Source organism: Aphis gossypii, chromosome X, assembly GCF_020184175.1.
Source record: "Aphis gossypii isolate Hap1 chromosome X, ASM2018417v2, whole genome shotgun sequence".
Lineage (NCBI taxonomy): Eukaryota > Metazoa > Arthropoda > Insecta > Hemiptera > Aphididae > Aphis > Aphis gossypii.
This window is the reverse complement of record NC_065533.1, coordinates 56,468,985-56,487,368: the sequence shown is the minus strand read 5'-3', so window position 1 is coordinate 56,487,368 and position 18,384 is coordinate 56,468,985. Positions and strand designations below refer to the sequence as shown.

Genomic DNA, 18,384 nt, shown 5'->3' with positions numbered 1-18,384 from the left:
ATGGCATACAAATGGCAGTATAAACTTAGTTTAAAGAATTGTTTTATTAAGTTTTCAAACTATACAAATCAAATGAACTGATGAATACACATGATCCAATATTATGCATATCAATGTTATGGAATTAAGACCATAAGATGTAATGTATATATAATATATATTATGATAACAATTTAAAATATTACTTAATATAGTATTCATGATATATGTAGAATAGTTCATTATTTATACTACAAATATAATTTTTTTTTTTACTTACCAAATATGACACCAGAACATTGTAACATTGAAAATGGACTTTTCCCTTTAAAACCAATGTATGAGAATTTCATAAGAAATTTGTCACTGAACATTTTTTGCATTATCTTTCGGATTGTTTCTGTCAAAGGATTGCTTGAAAAGCGATATAAAGTTTTGATCTACAAAAGTTCATCACAATATTATGTTTGTAATGGTTATTACATGGTATTTAAACATAAATATTGTTTGTAATCATGTAACTGTATAAATGTAATAAATGTACTATAACAACTGTTCGATTAATTTATAATTATTTTAACACATGATATATTTAAATAAAATATGTAGGTAATATACTTGACAGTACTATATAATACATATATTATATTTTATAATATTCTAATGTATTGTATATTTTATATAAATGTTTTAAATTTTGAAATTTATACCACTATAGATCTGTATAATGAATCATTTGTCAATTTATTTTCTAATATCATAAGATCATTATCATTATTAACAACAAGAATTTCTTCTTCAATTGTTATAAAAAAATTATTTGACTGTTCCGAAACTTTATCATGAATTTTTTCCAGTAGAGTTTCTAAAACCATCAATATGTCTGTGTACATTTTCAACATCATATTTTAGAGTTGTGAGAGATCTTTTTACAAATTTTTTAAAAACTGAAGTAAGTTTAAACAACTATAGTAGGTACATAACTAATTTAACAATATAAAAATTAGTAATAATGATAAAACATACATTGATTATTGGTATCGTTTTCTGCAGCTGTTGATGGTGAAATAAATAAGTCATGTCAAGGCACTTTTTTATTAATTGCAACTTTTTGGTTGTCAGGTGTTGCATGGTAATTTTTTTTCCCCGAACCAGAAGATTTACAATTATCAACGGTCATCTTTGTAGCACTAGCAGCAGGTAGATCTACAGTAGATCCTGCTTTACTTTCAATTGATCCCATTTCATTGGAAACACAAAATAATGAATCAAATGAATTAGCCGGTGTATAAGTAGTATCTTCATCAGAGTCATCTGCTGTTGACTCTAAAACAAAATTGAAAATATATTAAAAATCACAGATTCCTTAAAATGTATTATAATATATTACATAATGATGTTTATACATTAATAAAGATATTATATCAGTATCCATGAACATAAAACATAAAATGGTAAACTTGAACACTAATCTGGTTCAGATTCTTCAAAATATGTAGGAGGTTTGGCTAATTGTGATATAACAGAGTTGGTTTTTAAGGATTTATCATTTTCGATTATTTTTCGTTTTCTTGTAGCGATGTTAATTTCATCTTCATTAGACGAAAATTCAGATGTCACTTGTGCTTTCATTGCTTTGCTTTCGGGTTCTTGAAAAGTAGCTGTAAAAATTAGTCAGGTTATTTATATGATTATCATAAAAATAAAAATTATATTGTATTCTATAATTGTTATTTTATTAATTTTTATAAAGCATATTAAATATTGAAATTTAGTATTTACCAATATTAGTTAATAAGGACCGTGCTTTGAATCTTGTAAAATGTATCTCATCTGGTTTCATGCGTCGTTTAATTGATGTTTTGGCATCCATTCTGTTGGTTTTATTAGGCCATTCACAGTAGCCATTTTTAAACCAGAAGTCTGGTACAACATCAACTGTATTATCTTCTTCGAAATTGACAACTCTCCACATGCTATTAAATTTTAATATTTTAAAGTCCTCTTTTATAATAGATAGGAGTTTTATTTTTGTTTTTAATTATTTTCTACCTCAATCATACAACATTATTATAGAAATATAATACAACAAATAAAAAAAAAAAAAAATAATAATAATATAATAATAATAATAATAAAACCAATAATACTAATAACTATGCAGAATAGACATAGCAATTTGTTGGTTTCCAAATTCTAAGAATAATAATTTACATTTTATACCAAATTTTTTCCAATCTCTTTTTTGTTCTGAAAGATTCTTAAATACAAAGATATCAACTTTTGATGAATGTAATGGAGATTCGAAGAAGTTGTCTTTTGTCATATACCTACGTTCATTCAGGAATAATGTCAATGTCTTTTTCGTTTGATTTAATGATTGAATCAATTTTCACCACATCACCTTGTTCAGTTAAAACATAACAGTCAGGATTTAATGATGTCAAGACAAATTTGTCTTTGGTAAAATCTTCCTTGTTATTACAATAAGATTGTTTTTCATACCTTTTCACAACTTGTTGTAGTGGTTTGTCATGTTTACGTAACATTTATTTAAGATTCTTCATGTAGTCCTCAAAGAAAAAAGTACTGCAATTGTCAAGAGGTCCTTATCTTTTATAGTCTTCAGTCAAACGTAATAACCCATGTACGTTGTGAGAAATGAAGTGGGACCCATATAATTGCTCAAATGTTTTGACAAAGTAATTCAGTAACTTCTGGGCAACTTTTTTAAGATTGGGGCTTAAAAGAATCCTCATACTAATTGAAAGTGTTAAAAAATGTTGATAACAATCATCAGATAGTTTATTTTTCAGAACAATAATTATGCCAGTGTATAATAAAAACTGCCTAAGCTCGGTAGCTTTCCAACGGCTAATTTCTACAAGACCTTATGGCTTACGGGAGAAATCTTTTGTTATATTTTTTTTTCTAATATTATTAAGTGCACTACTTATTTGATTTCATTTCCAGCTAGATAAACATGTATTCACTGGTCCTTTAGTATTACCCATCCATAAATGAATTAGTTTACGCATAACACCTAAACACACTAAATGCATATAATCCACTGAAAATGGTTTGACTGCATTTACATTTGAAATTGAACGAATATTGGAGGTTGTAAAGGACGAATGATGCTCTTCATGCTTCATCGATATATAATCATCATGTGTTCTACTAGTGCTACCATTTTCTAAATAAGGAAAACAAACACAGAGTTGCCGATACTCACCTTTAATTGTACAACGCGTACAAGAAAGAATCCTGAATGTCCTTTTATTTTTAAAAGAAATGCTTTAGCTGGTGCATCACAACATATCACATCAATTAATTTTTTTTTTTTTTTTTTGATATTATTAACAGTTATACCATTTAAAGAAAGAAAAATAGCTTCTGAAATAAAGTCTTTTAAGTAGTCATCGCTGCACTGAGGTTTTTCGTGACCATAATATATCCCAATAGGAAAAACATGTTGATGATTGGGAACTACATAAGCCAATATGCGCCAAAATTGGCTTGAACTACTCTTGGATAAAGGCAATCCGTCAACTTCCACTGCTATTTTAATAATATCGGGCAAAGCAAAAATGGATGAGCATTTATTAATTCCAGCACTTAAACTAAAATGATAGTAAAAACTTTTTGGTTCTACATTTCTTAAGTTTGTTATTTTTGTAGATTTACACTTAAGTAAAGAGCGAGAATCTCTAGGTAAAAATGAAAGACCAGCATCATATTTAAGCATTTTTAGAAGAGTATTAAGAACATTTTGTGGAATATTGAAATTAGTAGCCCAGTTCCTAAGACTTTCATTAACAATTTCTTGTAGATTATAATCTTTGTTTTCAAAAAAATTATTATGTGTGGATTGTGTTGATCCAATGTCTTTCAAAATATTTTTCTCCAAGGCAGGTATTACAAGTGGTTCTTGAATATTATTTGTTAAAGTATTGGTTATTATATTTAGTGTACCACCATCATTGTCATCATCAGAACTTTCCGAAGAACTTACTAAAGCTAGTAACTCATCAGTAATTCGACTACGTTTTGTTCTATAACTTGATGAACCATGTATTTTTAACTGAAAATTATTAATTTTTTTTTATTCTTATAAGTATTATAAGAATAATAATTATTGAATCCATACTGATTATATTATATACATATATTAGGTTTGGATACCTAATTGTATATATTTCTAATTGTTTTATACATCATACATGAACAATATAATATATAACACATTTACATTTCTCTTTCTTTTTTTTTTCTTACTTATTTACATTGTTTAATCTTAAGTAAAAAATATTACAATTACTGATGAAACAAGAATACCTTAAAATTAAATTATATTAACATAAAAAATAAATATATTTATTTAAACATTGAACTAGGTATAGTTCAATAATTCAGTATATACTTCCATATCTTGCCTTTAATTGTATTCATATTAAAATATTCAATTTAAAAGTTATATTTATAACAGAATTAATTTAATCATATAAATCAAAAAGTTAAAATGCAATCATGAATCTGACAAAACAATAAATCATTGATAAATAAAATAATTACAAGTCTAATACTTATATTTTATATTTAATACTTAACAGTGAGCATTATTGTAACATCTTTTTTGAAAGTTAATTTTGAAACATAATACTATACATACCTTATGTATAATACTAATAATACATTTAAGTGTATAATACATGCCAACCCTGATATATTACCTATATTATAGTATAATTAGTAAGGTAATAAATGTTTTAAACTAAATTATTCTCTACCTAATCTCTATACCTATAATTCAGTTTAAAATGCAAACGTGAAACAATATACTTAAATATTAAGATAGAACACAGGCACATAATATTAACAAGTTTATTAACTAACAATTATACGCAATATAAAGTAATTCAGCTCTAGTTATAAACATTTTTTACACCACAATTCTCCAAATATAATCTAAATAATGAATATTATTTATTAATAGTTTTTAGAAAAATAGGTATTTAAAGTCTAGTAAAAATGTGTAACTAATAACTAGATAATATAATAATACCACACTAAACGTTTTAAATACCATATTATTATGGTCCAGTCAAATAGTTCTATGCCTAAAATAAACAATAGAAAAAAAGTCGAGGGCCATAACGGTGAATAATTATTTCATATTATGATAATACTATTTTAGAATAATTGAATTATACTTACATTATTGTCAATATACCTACTATAATAGTATATTATTTTTCGGTCGGTGACACTTGACGTTGGATTTAATTTATTTAATAAATAAAAACATAAAAATAAAAACACAAAATGATAAAACACGACTCACTATGACGAAGCATCAATTATCGAATGAAACTATGATATTCATGGAAGTTGTAACGTTATTTTGGTAAAGTGATATTTGTGTAATATTAAATATTTGACTGAATATTTTATGCACTATGCAGAAAAGTACGGACAATGCGCACATGATACGATAATGACAAATGTGTAAATGTGTAATAAACTAATAACTAATAACGCGACGACACGCGACGATGGCGACGACAACATAGATTGCGACGACGGCGGCGATTAGAATTTGGTTTTCCAACTATTTCGATAATATTATGTTCGACCAGCTGCACTACTACAGACTGTCCACTATAATTTATTTCCGATAGGATTACATTATAATAAACATTGATAAGAAATCTTTTATATAAATAAGACAAGTCGGATTAGCCCCATCATTTATACCTAAATAATTCAAGAACAGCTGGAACGATTTTGATGATCTCTGATTTGTTGGATTCGTCTCCACCTCGAATAGCAGATTAACTATTAAAATACATCGAAAAGATTTACGTAAAAAAATAAACAAAATATTAATCTAAAAGAATATTTTAACGATTTAATAATCGTATTAAAGTTACGTAATAATATTTTTTTTCTCGTTCGCCGAGCAGCATCCAATAACAGGTCACCGTACTATATTCTTCGAAAATAAAAATAAAACTCTACGGCGACGGCGGATAGCGACGGGATTCCCTGTAGGAAACGAGCGAGAACGACGGCTATACGTCATCATCGTGACCAATAACAATCTAAATTCAAAGTTGCGTTATTTTAAAATCATTTTTATAAGCGTACGAATGTCATTGTCATCGTCGAGTACATTACCGAAATCCCGTGTAATGATATTATAAAAAAAAAAAAAAAAAAAATAGTAGGAGCCGACATAAAATATGGTCGTTACTCTATAATTTTATATTATATTGACTGTTTATAACTTTATAAGCACTAAAATAACAAAATTTGGTAGGTGGAATAAAATTTGTTAAAAGCTTTGCCTAAAAATAAGTGTATTGAACATGTTTCGATGATATATAGATACAACTAATATTTAGAGATCAAAATATATTTTCAAAACATAAATAGCAAAATGAATTATTAAAATATTCAGTATAAAAATGTTTTGATTATAGGTAATATTAATTGGTCAAAAATATTTCCAAAATAATCATAAAATATTTGAGATAAAACATGATACAAATATTGTGAAAATATTAATATTTTCGAAATGTCATGTGGGAGCTATATTATATACAGTGTGTCCCATAAGTCCCGTATTATCCTTAATACCTCCATGGAAAATCAATATATTTAAACGTGGTTTTTTATTACAATACTAAGTATGGAAATTCTGATTGAATGGCATAAAATTCAATTTTCTTTAAAAAAAATTCAAAAAAAAATTTTTTTATGCATTTAAGAATTTTCAATTTTTAAGTTAGCCATTAGTTGAACATTGTTGTATTATATGTATGAATATTTTATAAGAGATGTTAGTACGTAAGAAATAAGTTAAGAAAAACTATAGATAATAAGTAAAACAGTAAAATTCAATAAGTTAAGCAATATTTAATTATTCACACAAATAGGTTAAAATAACAATTGTGCAATTCGGTGCCAGTAAACTTAATATTACAGTTAGCATAGTAAGCAAGATATAATAATAAGAAATGTAAATAAATTTGTTTAATAATTTACTAATTGGGTTAAAATAACAATTACACAATAATCATAGTATCTATAATTGTAAATTTAACGTAGTAATAGAAAAATGTAGAACAATCGATAGTAATTCGATTGTAAGTGTAATATATAAGTGAGATGGCTAAGACAGCAAAGGGAGTCAGTGGTGGTGATCGTGTGACTCGATCACCACCGGACGTCGTGTTCAAACTTCAAATAAAGTATTTTGCGTTATTTTGTGTTTAACTTTATTTTGGTATACGTCCGAGTAATCGGCGTATACGACAACATATTTTTTAAAACAATTAAAAAAAAAATATTAAAATTGACTAAGTTATACATTTGAATAATTGTAATAAAAAAATCAATTACTTCACATTTCAATGATAAAAATATATCTATTTCAGCATGACAATACTTTTACAAACCTAATTCAAGTTTTGATTTGAATCGAAATAAAAATAATCGTATCTTATAATTTGCTTATCACTGAAACTGGTTACCTTTTTTTAAGTATTTAAATTATCACAAAGTGAACCTAAAGTTATGAAATTGGAAATAATCTTACAGTAATAATTATTGCGATTTATAATCCGTCGTGTTCATTGCCCGATCTCTATCAGAAAATTGAACAAAATATCTTACCTGAGACATTAAAAAATATTAAAAATGCTTAGGTCTAAAAACTTCAACTCTGTGTTGCAAAATAATGAAGGTCACTTCGAATATATCACATTGAGACAAATAATTTCATTTTTGTGTTGGACTTTTGAAACGACGTTTCACTCGTATCAGTAGTGTTTTTACAATCGTAACGGTGACACGCATAATTGAATCCCAACGTGAACAACCACTTTTAATTTTAGAACATTTTAAATATTCTAAAGTAACTCGTCCGTTACCTTCGGGGAAACTTAAATGGCGATATATAAACCGAAATGTACAGTCTTTTTAAAAACATTTGGAATAAACTATGATATTACGGACAAAAATGATGATCATTTGCATGAACCTATCAGTGACCTAGAACTACAACGACAACGTGTTACCACCGTGGCCAAACGTAAAGTAACAGAATCTCTGTACTAGGTATAATAAAATTAAAACATCAAAATAACCATTAAAATATATGGATGTTGATTCCACATAACACAAGCTTAGTATAGAAATATACAACAATATGGATTAAATGTAGACTACAAAACAAAAGATTCAGAAATACGCACATGGTTGATTAATTGTTATGGATTAGTGTTCTTAGAGCCGGGAAATGTTTCAGACTTTTATACTTTTACTTTAATGGAATTGAAACCTGATGATAATCAAGTTACTAAATTAGCAGATAATTTAGTCGATACATACATACAAGAAAATGTTATGTTTTCACTCGATATGTGGGCCTGTGCATCAGTTGATAGTGTTTAACAACTAATGCATGTGAATCATTCTATGCGCATTTCAATTCAAGTTTAAATTCCACTCACCCCAATATACATGTCATAATTGCAAAATTAAAAGAAATGCAAACAGAATCTTTTCAAACACAACGGTTTAACCTTTTTTTAAAATCTTTTATATTTATAAATACATTTATAAATTTTTTTAAATATATATAAAACGAATTTTATACTATGCATTATAGTATGAAAATGAAAATGATTTTTGGGGGACAATGAGAACCGCCTCCACGTGGTGTCCCCTGGGTAATGCTAAATGGTTCTCAAAAATATTATATCTCTATAATTTTCTTTTATAAATATCGTGTTGTTTTAAACAAATACGTAGTGAGTGTGCACCGTAGTCACCATCACTCGCAACGTTCTTGGATTTTACAAATGAACCAGCAATATCGATTATTTTAGTTTTTAATTTATCATTAATTTCATCTTTGTTTTGTTTATATTTTTCTGTTTTTGGCAATTTCCACTGGTATATTTTGTGGCATCTTTGGTAATGAAGCTGTCATTGAGGGTAGAATAGTACTTGCAGGGGCAGGTACTTCAGGGGGGGCTCTGATCCAGAAACTTGGTGGATTAATAGTGGTGGATTTTTGATTTGTCAGGAGCTGTGTATCAACCATTTTAGCAGGCCAGTATTCTTCAAAATGGGTTTCTGGTGGAAAATAATTCTTGATATCATCGAGACTAGTTACTGTACACGAATCACTAGTAAACAGCTCATTTCTGATACCCTGAACTTTACTACATAACTTCAGAAAGGCCAAGTTTCAATTTTCAAGTTTTACAACACTATGCCTCAGGTTTTCTGTTTCACCTTCAAAATAGAAAAGTGGAACATATTTATGGCCATCTTTATGGCAGTATAGCACAACAAATTCGGAATTGCTACGAATAAAACCATATATTTCTTTGCGACTAGGAGTAATATTGCACTGTAGCTTTTTATAACATATTTCTATAAATTTATAAAACTCGTGGACAACTTTAAACCAACAATGTAATCCTTACCAGCATAGAATTCATCTTTTCCATAGATACCATCACAATGTCTTATGTTAATCTAATTCAATATCTTTGCTTCTGAATCAGTGATAAAGTGACTTCTCACTGATGTACATGTATAAATATCTGCATGTAATTAGTGTAAGTAATTGCTGAGCTGCTGAGTTTTAGCAATCCGTACAGAAATAATCTTCAACTCTTCACCATTCATTACAAAAATAATGTATGGTATAAAGTATTTTGCAATTGATTTCCAGCAAAATATACCTTGAATACTTTGTATATTTTCACTCTTTTTAAATAATTTTTCTTGCTTGTTCTTTTGTGAAATCGGTGCAATAGTCAAAGTAACTGCTCTACCAGCTGTGTTTATATAAACATTGGCTGATGAAGAACTTGGCGGTTTTGCTGCAGTTGAAGCGCTTTTTGATAATTTTCTTTCATTTTAGGAGCCATTGCATTGATTTCAGGATCTCATCACGTTAATTTTTAACACTACCAGGCGCTGATGGAGTGGTACGCGCCGTTCATCTGGGATCTACCAAGGAGAATTGATTCGTCAGATCGTGACAGTTGTCTACAGTAAAGCCAACCGCTTAATTCTATGAGACGCCGTCCATTTTACCAGACAGTTGGTAGCAGCACCGGATGCCACCGCAGCAAGCGTCCGCTGATCACTCAAATCCTCAAACCACAACATCTATATACGAAGGTAATATTTACTATATTTTATAATCTCAACAGTTAGTTAAATTGGATTTAATCATATTCATTCACCAAATAATTTTTGAAAAGTTTTACGAAATTTAAAAAATAAGAACAAGATAATTTTATAAGAATTTTAAAATAGATGTGGTTACAAAAATATTAAATAAAACTTTTTGAAAATATTCATGTATAAATACGGAATACGGATACTTGATTTGAAAAGTAATAAAAATACGTATTTTGATACAAATTTTATAAATTTAAAACTAAAACAAAAATATTTTTCTTAGAAATCAACTAGACTATATTTTTTCTTATTTTATAGAAAATTTAACACATTTTATCAATTTATTTGTCAGAAATTGAATACTTAGGTAAGTAGTATTATTATAGGTACCCAACAATATGAGGATATAATTCATGTATAAAATTAAAATTAAGATGTTATAAGCCTTTCCGCTAACGAAGGGATAAATGTTAAAAATGAACGCGATGAGATCCTGAAATCAATGCAATGGCATTTAAAATGAGAGAGAATTATCAAAAAACTACTTCAATTGCAGAAAAACCGCCAAGTTCTTCTATAGCCAATGTTTATATAAACAGAGTTGGTAGAGCAGTTACTTTGACTATTGCACCGATTTCACAAAAGTACAATCAAGAAAAATTATATAAAGATAGTGGAATTATACAAAATATTCAAGGTATATTTTGTTGGAAATCAATTGCAAAATACTTAATATCATACATTATTTTTGTAATGAATGTTGAAGAATTGAAGATTGTCTCTATACGGATGGCTAAAACTCAGCTGCTCAGCAATTACTTACACTATTTACACGCAGATGTTTATACATTTACATCAGTGAGAAGTAACTTTATCACTGATTCAGAAGCAAAGATATTAAATGAGATTAACATAAAACATTGTGATAGTATCTATGGAAAAGATACATTCTACGCTGGCAAAGATTACAGTGTTCGTTTAGAAGATGTCCACGAGTTTTATACATTTATAGAAGTATGTTACAAAAAACTACAGTGCGACATTACTCCTAGTCGCAAAGAAAAATGTGGTTTTATTCGTATCAATTCCGAATCTGTTGTGCCATACTGCCTTAAAGATGGCCATAAATATGTCCCGCTTTTCTATTTTGAAGGTGAAACAGAAAACCTAAGGCATCGTGTTGTAAATCTTGAAAATTGGAACTTGGCCTACCTTAAGTTCTGTAATAAAGTTCAGGGTATCAGAAATGAGCTGTTTGCCAGTGATACATGCACAATGACTAGTCTCGATGATATCAAGAATTATTTTCCACCAGGAACTCATCTTGAAGAATACTGGCCAGCTAAAGTGATTGATACTCAGCTCCTGACAAATCGAAAATCTACCAATGTTAATCCACCAAGTGCCTGAACCAGATTTCCGTTGAAGTACCTTTCGTTGCAAGTACAATATCACACACATTGACGGTTTCAGCATCAGTGATGTCACAAAGTATGGCTGTGAAAATGAAAACATTTCAAAATGGTTGGCCACCAAATCAAATGGTTAATTCATATACCACTCCATCTTTGCCCCAAAAACAACACGTGGCTATTCTTTTGCATCCATAAATTAAAGTATAGCTGCACAATGCTATACAGCGGGACCACCGATGTCTCAAGATAATAGTTCAATGAATGGTGGTAGTCATGCTATACCACCACCGCCTCGGTTAGGTTACAATACGATATTTATACAAAAAACTATAGAGATTTTAAATATTTTTAATATTCCAAATTTGAAATCAGAATACTACCTTACAGATGATGATCTGGCATATATTTGTGACCAATTTAATATGAACCTATGTACCTATAATATATGAAACATCTGATTATACAGTTCCATAGTGTTACCAAATAGGGAAAATATCGGAATTTTTTATAAAAATCTTCATTGAACACCAGGTATCATAATAATCACCGACATCCCACGCCAATTCAATAATTTAACAATTATTACAACTTTCCCAGGTTTTCACACAATTGAAATACACATAGACCATATTTTTCTATATGTAAGTTTTGACCGTTCAAAAATATCACAGCAAAATCCAATTATAAAAAAAAAAAAAAATCGACATTAATATCAATAACAACAAACCAATTGATAAATCTTCATAATAGTACTTACAATATTGTCAAGATTGTGAAAAATCACCTACGTCTCAAAACGATTTAAACAATTCAGAAAACAATGAAAACGAAAAATGTTTAAGCGAGGGCGGAGATATTATGTTTTGCGAAAGATGCGGAAACTACGTTTGTTTGAGCTAAGACGTGCAGCGCAATATAATGGTAGGACTGCGTACGTTGTTCCACTGTCAGTTTGCGATAGTGTTTCTATTATCTAGCTGATATTGGACGGCGTGCGACAGTCCGTTATTATATCTCAAATTCATATAGTTCTATTTATTAAGGTTTTGTATATTAATTTTCTATTTTTATTATTTTATCTTAACCTAACTCTAGGGTGGTTAATTTTTGTCTGTATTCCGTTTTGTCGTGCTATCCTATGTTATTCGTCCGCAGTTATTAAAGCGGTTGCACGTGTGTGGTTGTTCTTAATATTAAGTTTTTTGTATTATTATTATAAATACGTCCCCGGCACGGTCTCGTGGGATAAAACCATCGCTTAAGGTAACTGCTTGTATTGTGACTTTGAGTACCTACTTTGTAGTATACACATTTACGTTATATTTTATACCACTGTTCATATTCATATTTTATATTATATTAATTTGTATACTTTGTCCGAATGAGGCATATTATATCATTATATTTATATTATTTTTTATTAGATTTCCATTACAGGGCATTCATATTAATTTATATTGCATTTATTATATTATATCAATCATTCATATTATTGTTACAATAGTCTGATTATTATTATTATACTTTAAAATACAGTCCACTATTTAGTATTTTATTATTTTACTTTATCTTTATAAGAAACACGCAAACTTGCTATAGTTACAAGCCCCCGCGTTCTTAACATTTGGTCCTTATCGAGCCGGATAAATATAAATAATAATATTCAGACTAACATAATATATACATTATTTTGTTTTGTTTTTTATTGTAACATAAGCATTATTGCAATCACTTGTAAAGCGCTCATATTGTCAAGTCTTTTTTTTATTGTAGAAGCACTTGCATTACATATTTAGCGTTTATTTGATAACTATACCAAACATTACATCTGCCATCATGGACACCGAAGAATAAAAATCACTAGTACGCCGAAGAAGCAATTTAAAAATTGAAGTAGCTGCACATTTGAAGTTTGTGAAGAAATTTGTTGAATCTTCAATGGCATTTCATCTATTCCACGGTTAGTTTTGTGCCAAGCCAACAAACGAATTATCACATTACACGGGTTCTGTGATGCATCTCAAAACGCCATTGGAGCCTGTATCTATGTGCGTTCAAAAACAGTTGACTCTGAAGTCTCATGAACAACCGCACTATATACTTCAAGATCTCAAGTAGCAACTATTCGCATTACAACAATACCAAGGTTAGAACTTAACGATGCAACAATATTAGCCGACCTGATGACTGAAGTTCGAAAGGAGTTCAAAGCCCTTAATTTACTTGTATCAGATGACAATGTAAGTTTATGGACGGATTCCTCAATTGTTTTATCATGGATCAACACAGATTTACCGTTAAAAATGTATGTTGCAAATCGAATAACACAAATTTATGAGTCTTTTACTATTGCACAATGGAGATATATACCTTCACAAGATAACCCTGCTGACCTTACAACTCGAGGAACTTCTGTACTGTCCTTAGAATCATCAACACTCTGGTGAAAAGGACCACAGTGGTTAACACAAAATAGTAGTCATTGGCCTGCAGGTTTTGAGTATGCAGTTAGCATTCCCGAAGTTCGTACCATCAAGTCTGTCTTGACAGTTCCCTAGTGTCACAGTGTAGACTCATCAAAAGATTATAATCTGTTAAATCGATACTCAAGTTGGACAAAACTTATTCGAATAACAGCTTATATTCAAAGTTTTTGTAAAAATTCTAAATTTGTAAAATCTGAAAGGTTTATCGATCTTCTCCATGCCTTCGAACTTAAGACCGCCAAGGAAGCTTTGGTAAGAAAGTTTTTCAGTGTTGACACCTGCCCATTTTTAGTGGGAGGTTGTTTAACATTACGCCTAGATGTAGAACGTTCCACGTTCGGAGAAACCTATTAACCATATAAAGTGATGGCATATTGTGCAGGGAATGATGATAGGGTTTTGGCGCAGATGGTCCACTGAATATCTACGCACACTGCAAGTCGGATCTAAGTGGAATGTAGTCACTAAGGATGCAGTCATCAATGTAGAAGATTTAGTATTAGTAGTAGAAGGCAATCAACCATCATTAACTTGGCGCACTGACCGAGTGACACAGCTCCATCCTGGCTCCGATGACATTGTTCGTGTTGCAACAATTACCTTGCCTGGCAACAAGTCATTGCTGCGATCTCTGGTAAAACTATGTCCACTGCCTTATGTCAATGCTGAGGATTCAACAAATTCAACTTAGTCAAGTCTATTCTAGTTCAATTTATTCAAGACAATCTACTCAAGTTCAAGTTACTCCTCAAGACAAAAGCTTAAATTATTATTTATTATCTGTTATATGTTAGTATATTGTTATTTTATGTTGTGTCGAAATACCATTGTATTTTAACCGGGGGGGGGGGGGGGATATGTTCGAGCTAAGACGTGCAGCGCAATATAGTGGTAGGACTGCGTACGTTGTTCCACTGTCAGTTTGCGATAGTGTTTCTATTATCTAGCTGATAATGGACGGCGTGCGAAAGTCCGTTATTATATCTCAAATTCATATAGTTCTATTTATTAAGGTTTTGTTCATTAATTGTCTATTTTTATTATTTTAACCTAAACTAACCCTAGGGTGGTCGTTTTTTGTCTATACTTCGTTTTGTCGTGCTACCCTGTGTTATTCGTCCGCAGTTATCTTAAAGCGGTTGCACGTGTGCGATTGTTCTTAATATTAAGTTTTTTTGTATTATTATTATAAGTACGTCCCCGGCACGGTCGCGTGGGATAAAACCACCGCTTAAGGTAACTGCTAGTATTGTGACAGTGAGTACCTACTTTGTATTATACACATTTATGTTTTATTTTATACCACTGTTCATATTCATATTTTATATTATATTCATTTGTATACTTTGCCCGTATGAGGCATGTTATATCATTATATTTATATTATTTTTTATTAGATTGCCATTACAGGGCATTCATATTAATTTATATTGCATTTATTATATTATATCAATCATTCATATTATTGTTACAATAGTCTGTTTATTATTATTATACTTTAAAATACTGTCCACTATTTAGTGTTTTATTATTTTAACAAGTTACCTTTATCTTTATAAGAAACAGGCAAGCTTTTTATAGTTACAAGCCCCTGCTTTCTTAACAACGTTAGACAATATCGAAATTGACAAACTGACACTAGCCAAAAACTCAAAGAAATCTTTGAGTCAGAATAAAAACATAACTGTAATACAAATTCATAATTATAATAAACATTTAGATATGAAACGTAAACAAAGAGTTCTATCAATATAAATAAATATGGACAATATAGAAAGATATGCAATCTTAGATACAGGATCAAATCTTTCATGTATAGACTATTTTTTAATTAATAAAAAGAATCTGATAAAATCAAAAGAAAAAATTAAGATAACTGGTGCAGATAATTCTGAACTAAAACAATTAGGAAAAATTGATTTAAAAATTAAAATAAATAACGTAGCATACATAATAGACGCATTTAAGGCATATTATATCATTAGAAATTATATCATTTGTATTAATTTAACTACCAAGTGTTGAATTTTGGGTATTCTGTCTCTATTTCGCTAGATTCGATGAACCATTCCATTTCATAATATTGATGGCCAATGCCCAATGATTTATATTTTATCATAATATCCATAATATTAATATCATTTTTATGCGATACAAGTTGATAAGTAGACGTGAAGACGATCGAACATCGGACATTGACCTGCAACACAAATACGATAAATACATGATATAAAAGTACATGACACTATGTGTACGTATATTATTTAATAGACGTCCGTCGTATTATACCTTATACAACCTACGTTTTGTATCTACAGTTTAACGTGCGAGTCTTGAACGCGACGGAAAATAAAATGTAGTTTTAAGAGAACAGGGTGCTACGTGTATAGCGTATTGTCTTCGTCTATCGTTCTCCTTTAAAGTAGTCATTTTGCACATATCGTGTTTAGGTTTTCAACCACAGAAGTGATATTCGACGTGGACAATTCTACCTTCAGACCAATTCATTTTTTTGTTTAATATATTAGAGTAAATAATTGATTAGCAGTTATAAAGTTTAAGGGTAAGAACTAAGAATATTATTTTAGATCCCACGTAAGCTTTTTTTTATATTTTAAAATTGTAAATCTTGCTGATAATTCGCTTCAAAATCAAAATAATATTAAAAATAAAAAAAAAATTACAAGAGACCCTTAATAATATTCTTATTTTCCAGGGAAAATATATTTAGAAAATTAATTAAATTGATTAAAATTGACATTTTCGTCATGATATATAAATCCTCATAGATGAATATATATATTATATATCACTTAATCAGAGTATGTCTTTTGGTATTCTCTATCTTTTATTTTTCTCCAACCTAAAATTAGACGATATTACAATATTTTACCACGGAACAGAGTATGTAGGCAATGAGCAGTCGACAATGCGTTTGTTATATTATGTATAGTACAAACTATATAATTGTATTAACATTAAGTGATTTTTTATATGTGAACGAAACTCACATTTTAATATAATGCATAATTATTTATGAAGTAACACGTGACCAAAAAATCTCATTTCTGAAGCTGTGTCACTATTATATTGACGTACAAGGTCTATCGCACGACGAATACAAAATAATATAATATGATATAACAATTATCGTGTACAATATTTAAATATTTAAAATATTATTATCGGATGCGACGACGTTCCAGACATAGATAATAATAATATTATAATATTATTACGTTCTGTGTGTGTGTGTGTGTATGACGTGTCTCGTTTAATAAGAACCGAAGCGGGGCCTATACTCGGCCAGCTTTTGTCATTTAATTGAAGGCAAACGGCGGCGGCTGACCATAAGCCACTAGAATTCGTTTATGTTTCGTCGACGGGATGAATAAAATAACAATCCCAACACATACACACACAAACACACAATGAGAGACAGACGTAACTGCAATTTTATCCTCCGTTATTAATACCATAACACATTCTCGAGTAATACAATCTGTGTAGATGTAACAATATAATAATAATATGTAACACATATTATACATATTACATATAGGTGGAAACTGGCACACATTACATAATAATATATATTATTGTTGTTATGAAGACGCGATGGTCCATGAGAAAATTATTATCATCCGTCGATATAATTATGTGTAAAACTACTATTATTATATGGACGTCGTGTACGTTGGCGCTCGTGATTATTTCCCCGGTACGTACTTGTAGGTACTTATATGATTTATCAATAATAATTACATTTAACGTGTAGTCGTTATATTTCAGACACGAAAGAGGCATCGATATCCGTGTGTAGAATAGTATAACGATTGCCGTCTATCGATATCGTATAGTATGTAAGGAGTATACCTACATAGTTCTCGGCAGGCGTGGGCATGTCTAATTTGCCCGCGAGTGTAAGGAATTGGTGCACGAATAAAAACGCGACACTGGAGACTCTCTGGAACATCCATAGATATCAACCTTATTAAATAATAATAAAAATATGGATAGCAATTGCAAGTGCAAGTAGATAAATCACACTAACCAAAAATAAATATAAAATAGATTGTCCTTTTTGCTCAATAGAACAACTATACTACAAATATAAATAATAATAATATAAAGAAAAACTCACAACTTTGTCGGTGCTCGGCTGGCCGGCTACTACCTAATCTAGCCTATTTGATAATTGCACACACCCAGACACTAACTTGAAATTATTAAATAAATACACCGACAAATATACAAATTATAAATAAATAATAAATGCGGCGATTAGCGCC

At 29.6% G+C, this 18,384-nt stretch overlaps 2 protein-coding genes across 2 annotated transcripts; one reads left to right on the top strand and one right to left on the bottom strand.

The window, feature by feature from the left end:
• Positions 1-1,397: 1,397 nt before the first annotated feature.
• Positions 1,398-1,976, bottom strand: LOC114121933 (uncharacterized). The gene is made up of 2 exons (XM_027984445.2): positions 1,762-1,976; positions 1,398-1,640 (listed from the first exon to the last, which is right to left on the bottom strand). The coding sequence occupies exons 1-2, from the start codon at positions 1,952-1,954 to the stop codon at positions 1,447-1,449; spliced, it is 387 nt and encodes a 128-aa protein (XP_027840246.2). The 5' UTR covers positions 1,955-1,976; the 3' UTR covers positions 1,398-1,446.
• Positions 1,977-8,692: 6,716 nt separating this feature from the next.
• LOC126552718 (uncharacterized) lies at positions 8,693-15,608 on the top strand. Its single transcript, XM_050207481.1, has one exon. It carries the CDS (start codon positions 10,699-10,701, stop codon positions 11,599-11,601), a length of 903 nt encoding a protein of 300 aa, XP_050063438.1. The 5' UTR covers positions 8,693-10,698; the 3' UTR covers positions 11,602-15,608.
• The last annotated feature ends 2,776 nt before the right edge of the window (positions 15,609-18,384 follow it).

What these genes read in the sequence shown, in the direction of transcription:
- LOC114121933 (XM_027984445.2), bottom strand. Translation starts at nt 1,954, where the DNA reads ATGTGGAGAGTTGTCAATTTCGAAGAAGATAATACAGTTGATGTTGTA. An exon ending in GTCCTTATTAACTAATATTG is followed by an intron (nt 1,641 to 1,761) that starts GTAAATACTAAA and finishes TAATTTTTACAG; the next exon opens with CTACTTTTCAAGAACCCGAA.
- LOC126552718 (XM_050207481.1), top strand. Translation starts at nt 10,699, where the DNA reads ATGGCATTTAAAATGAGAGAGAATTATCAAAAAACTACTTCAATTGCA.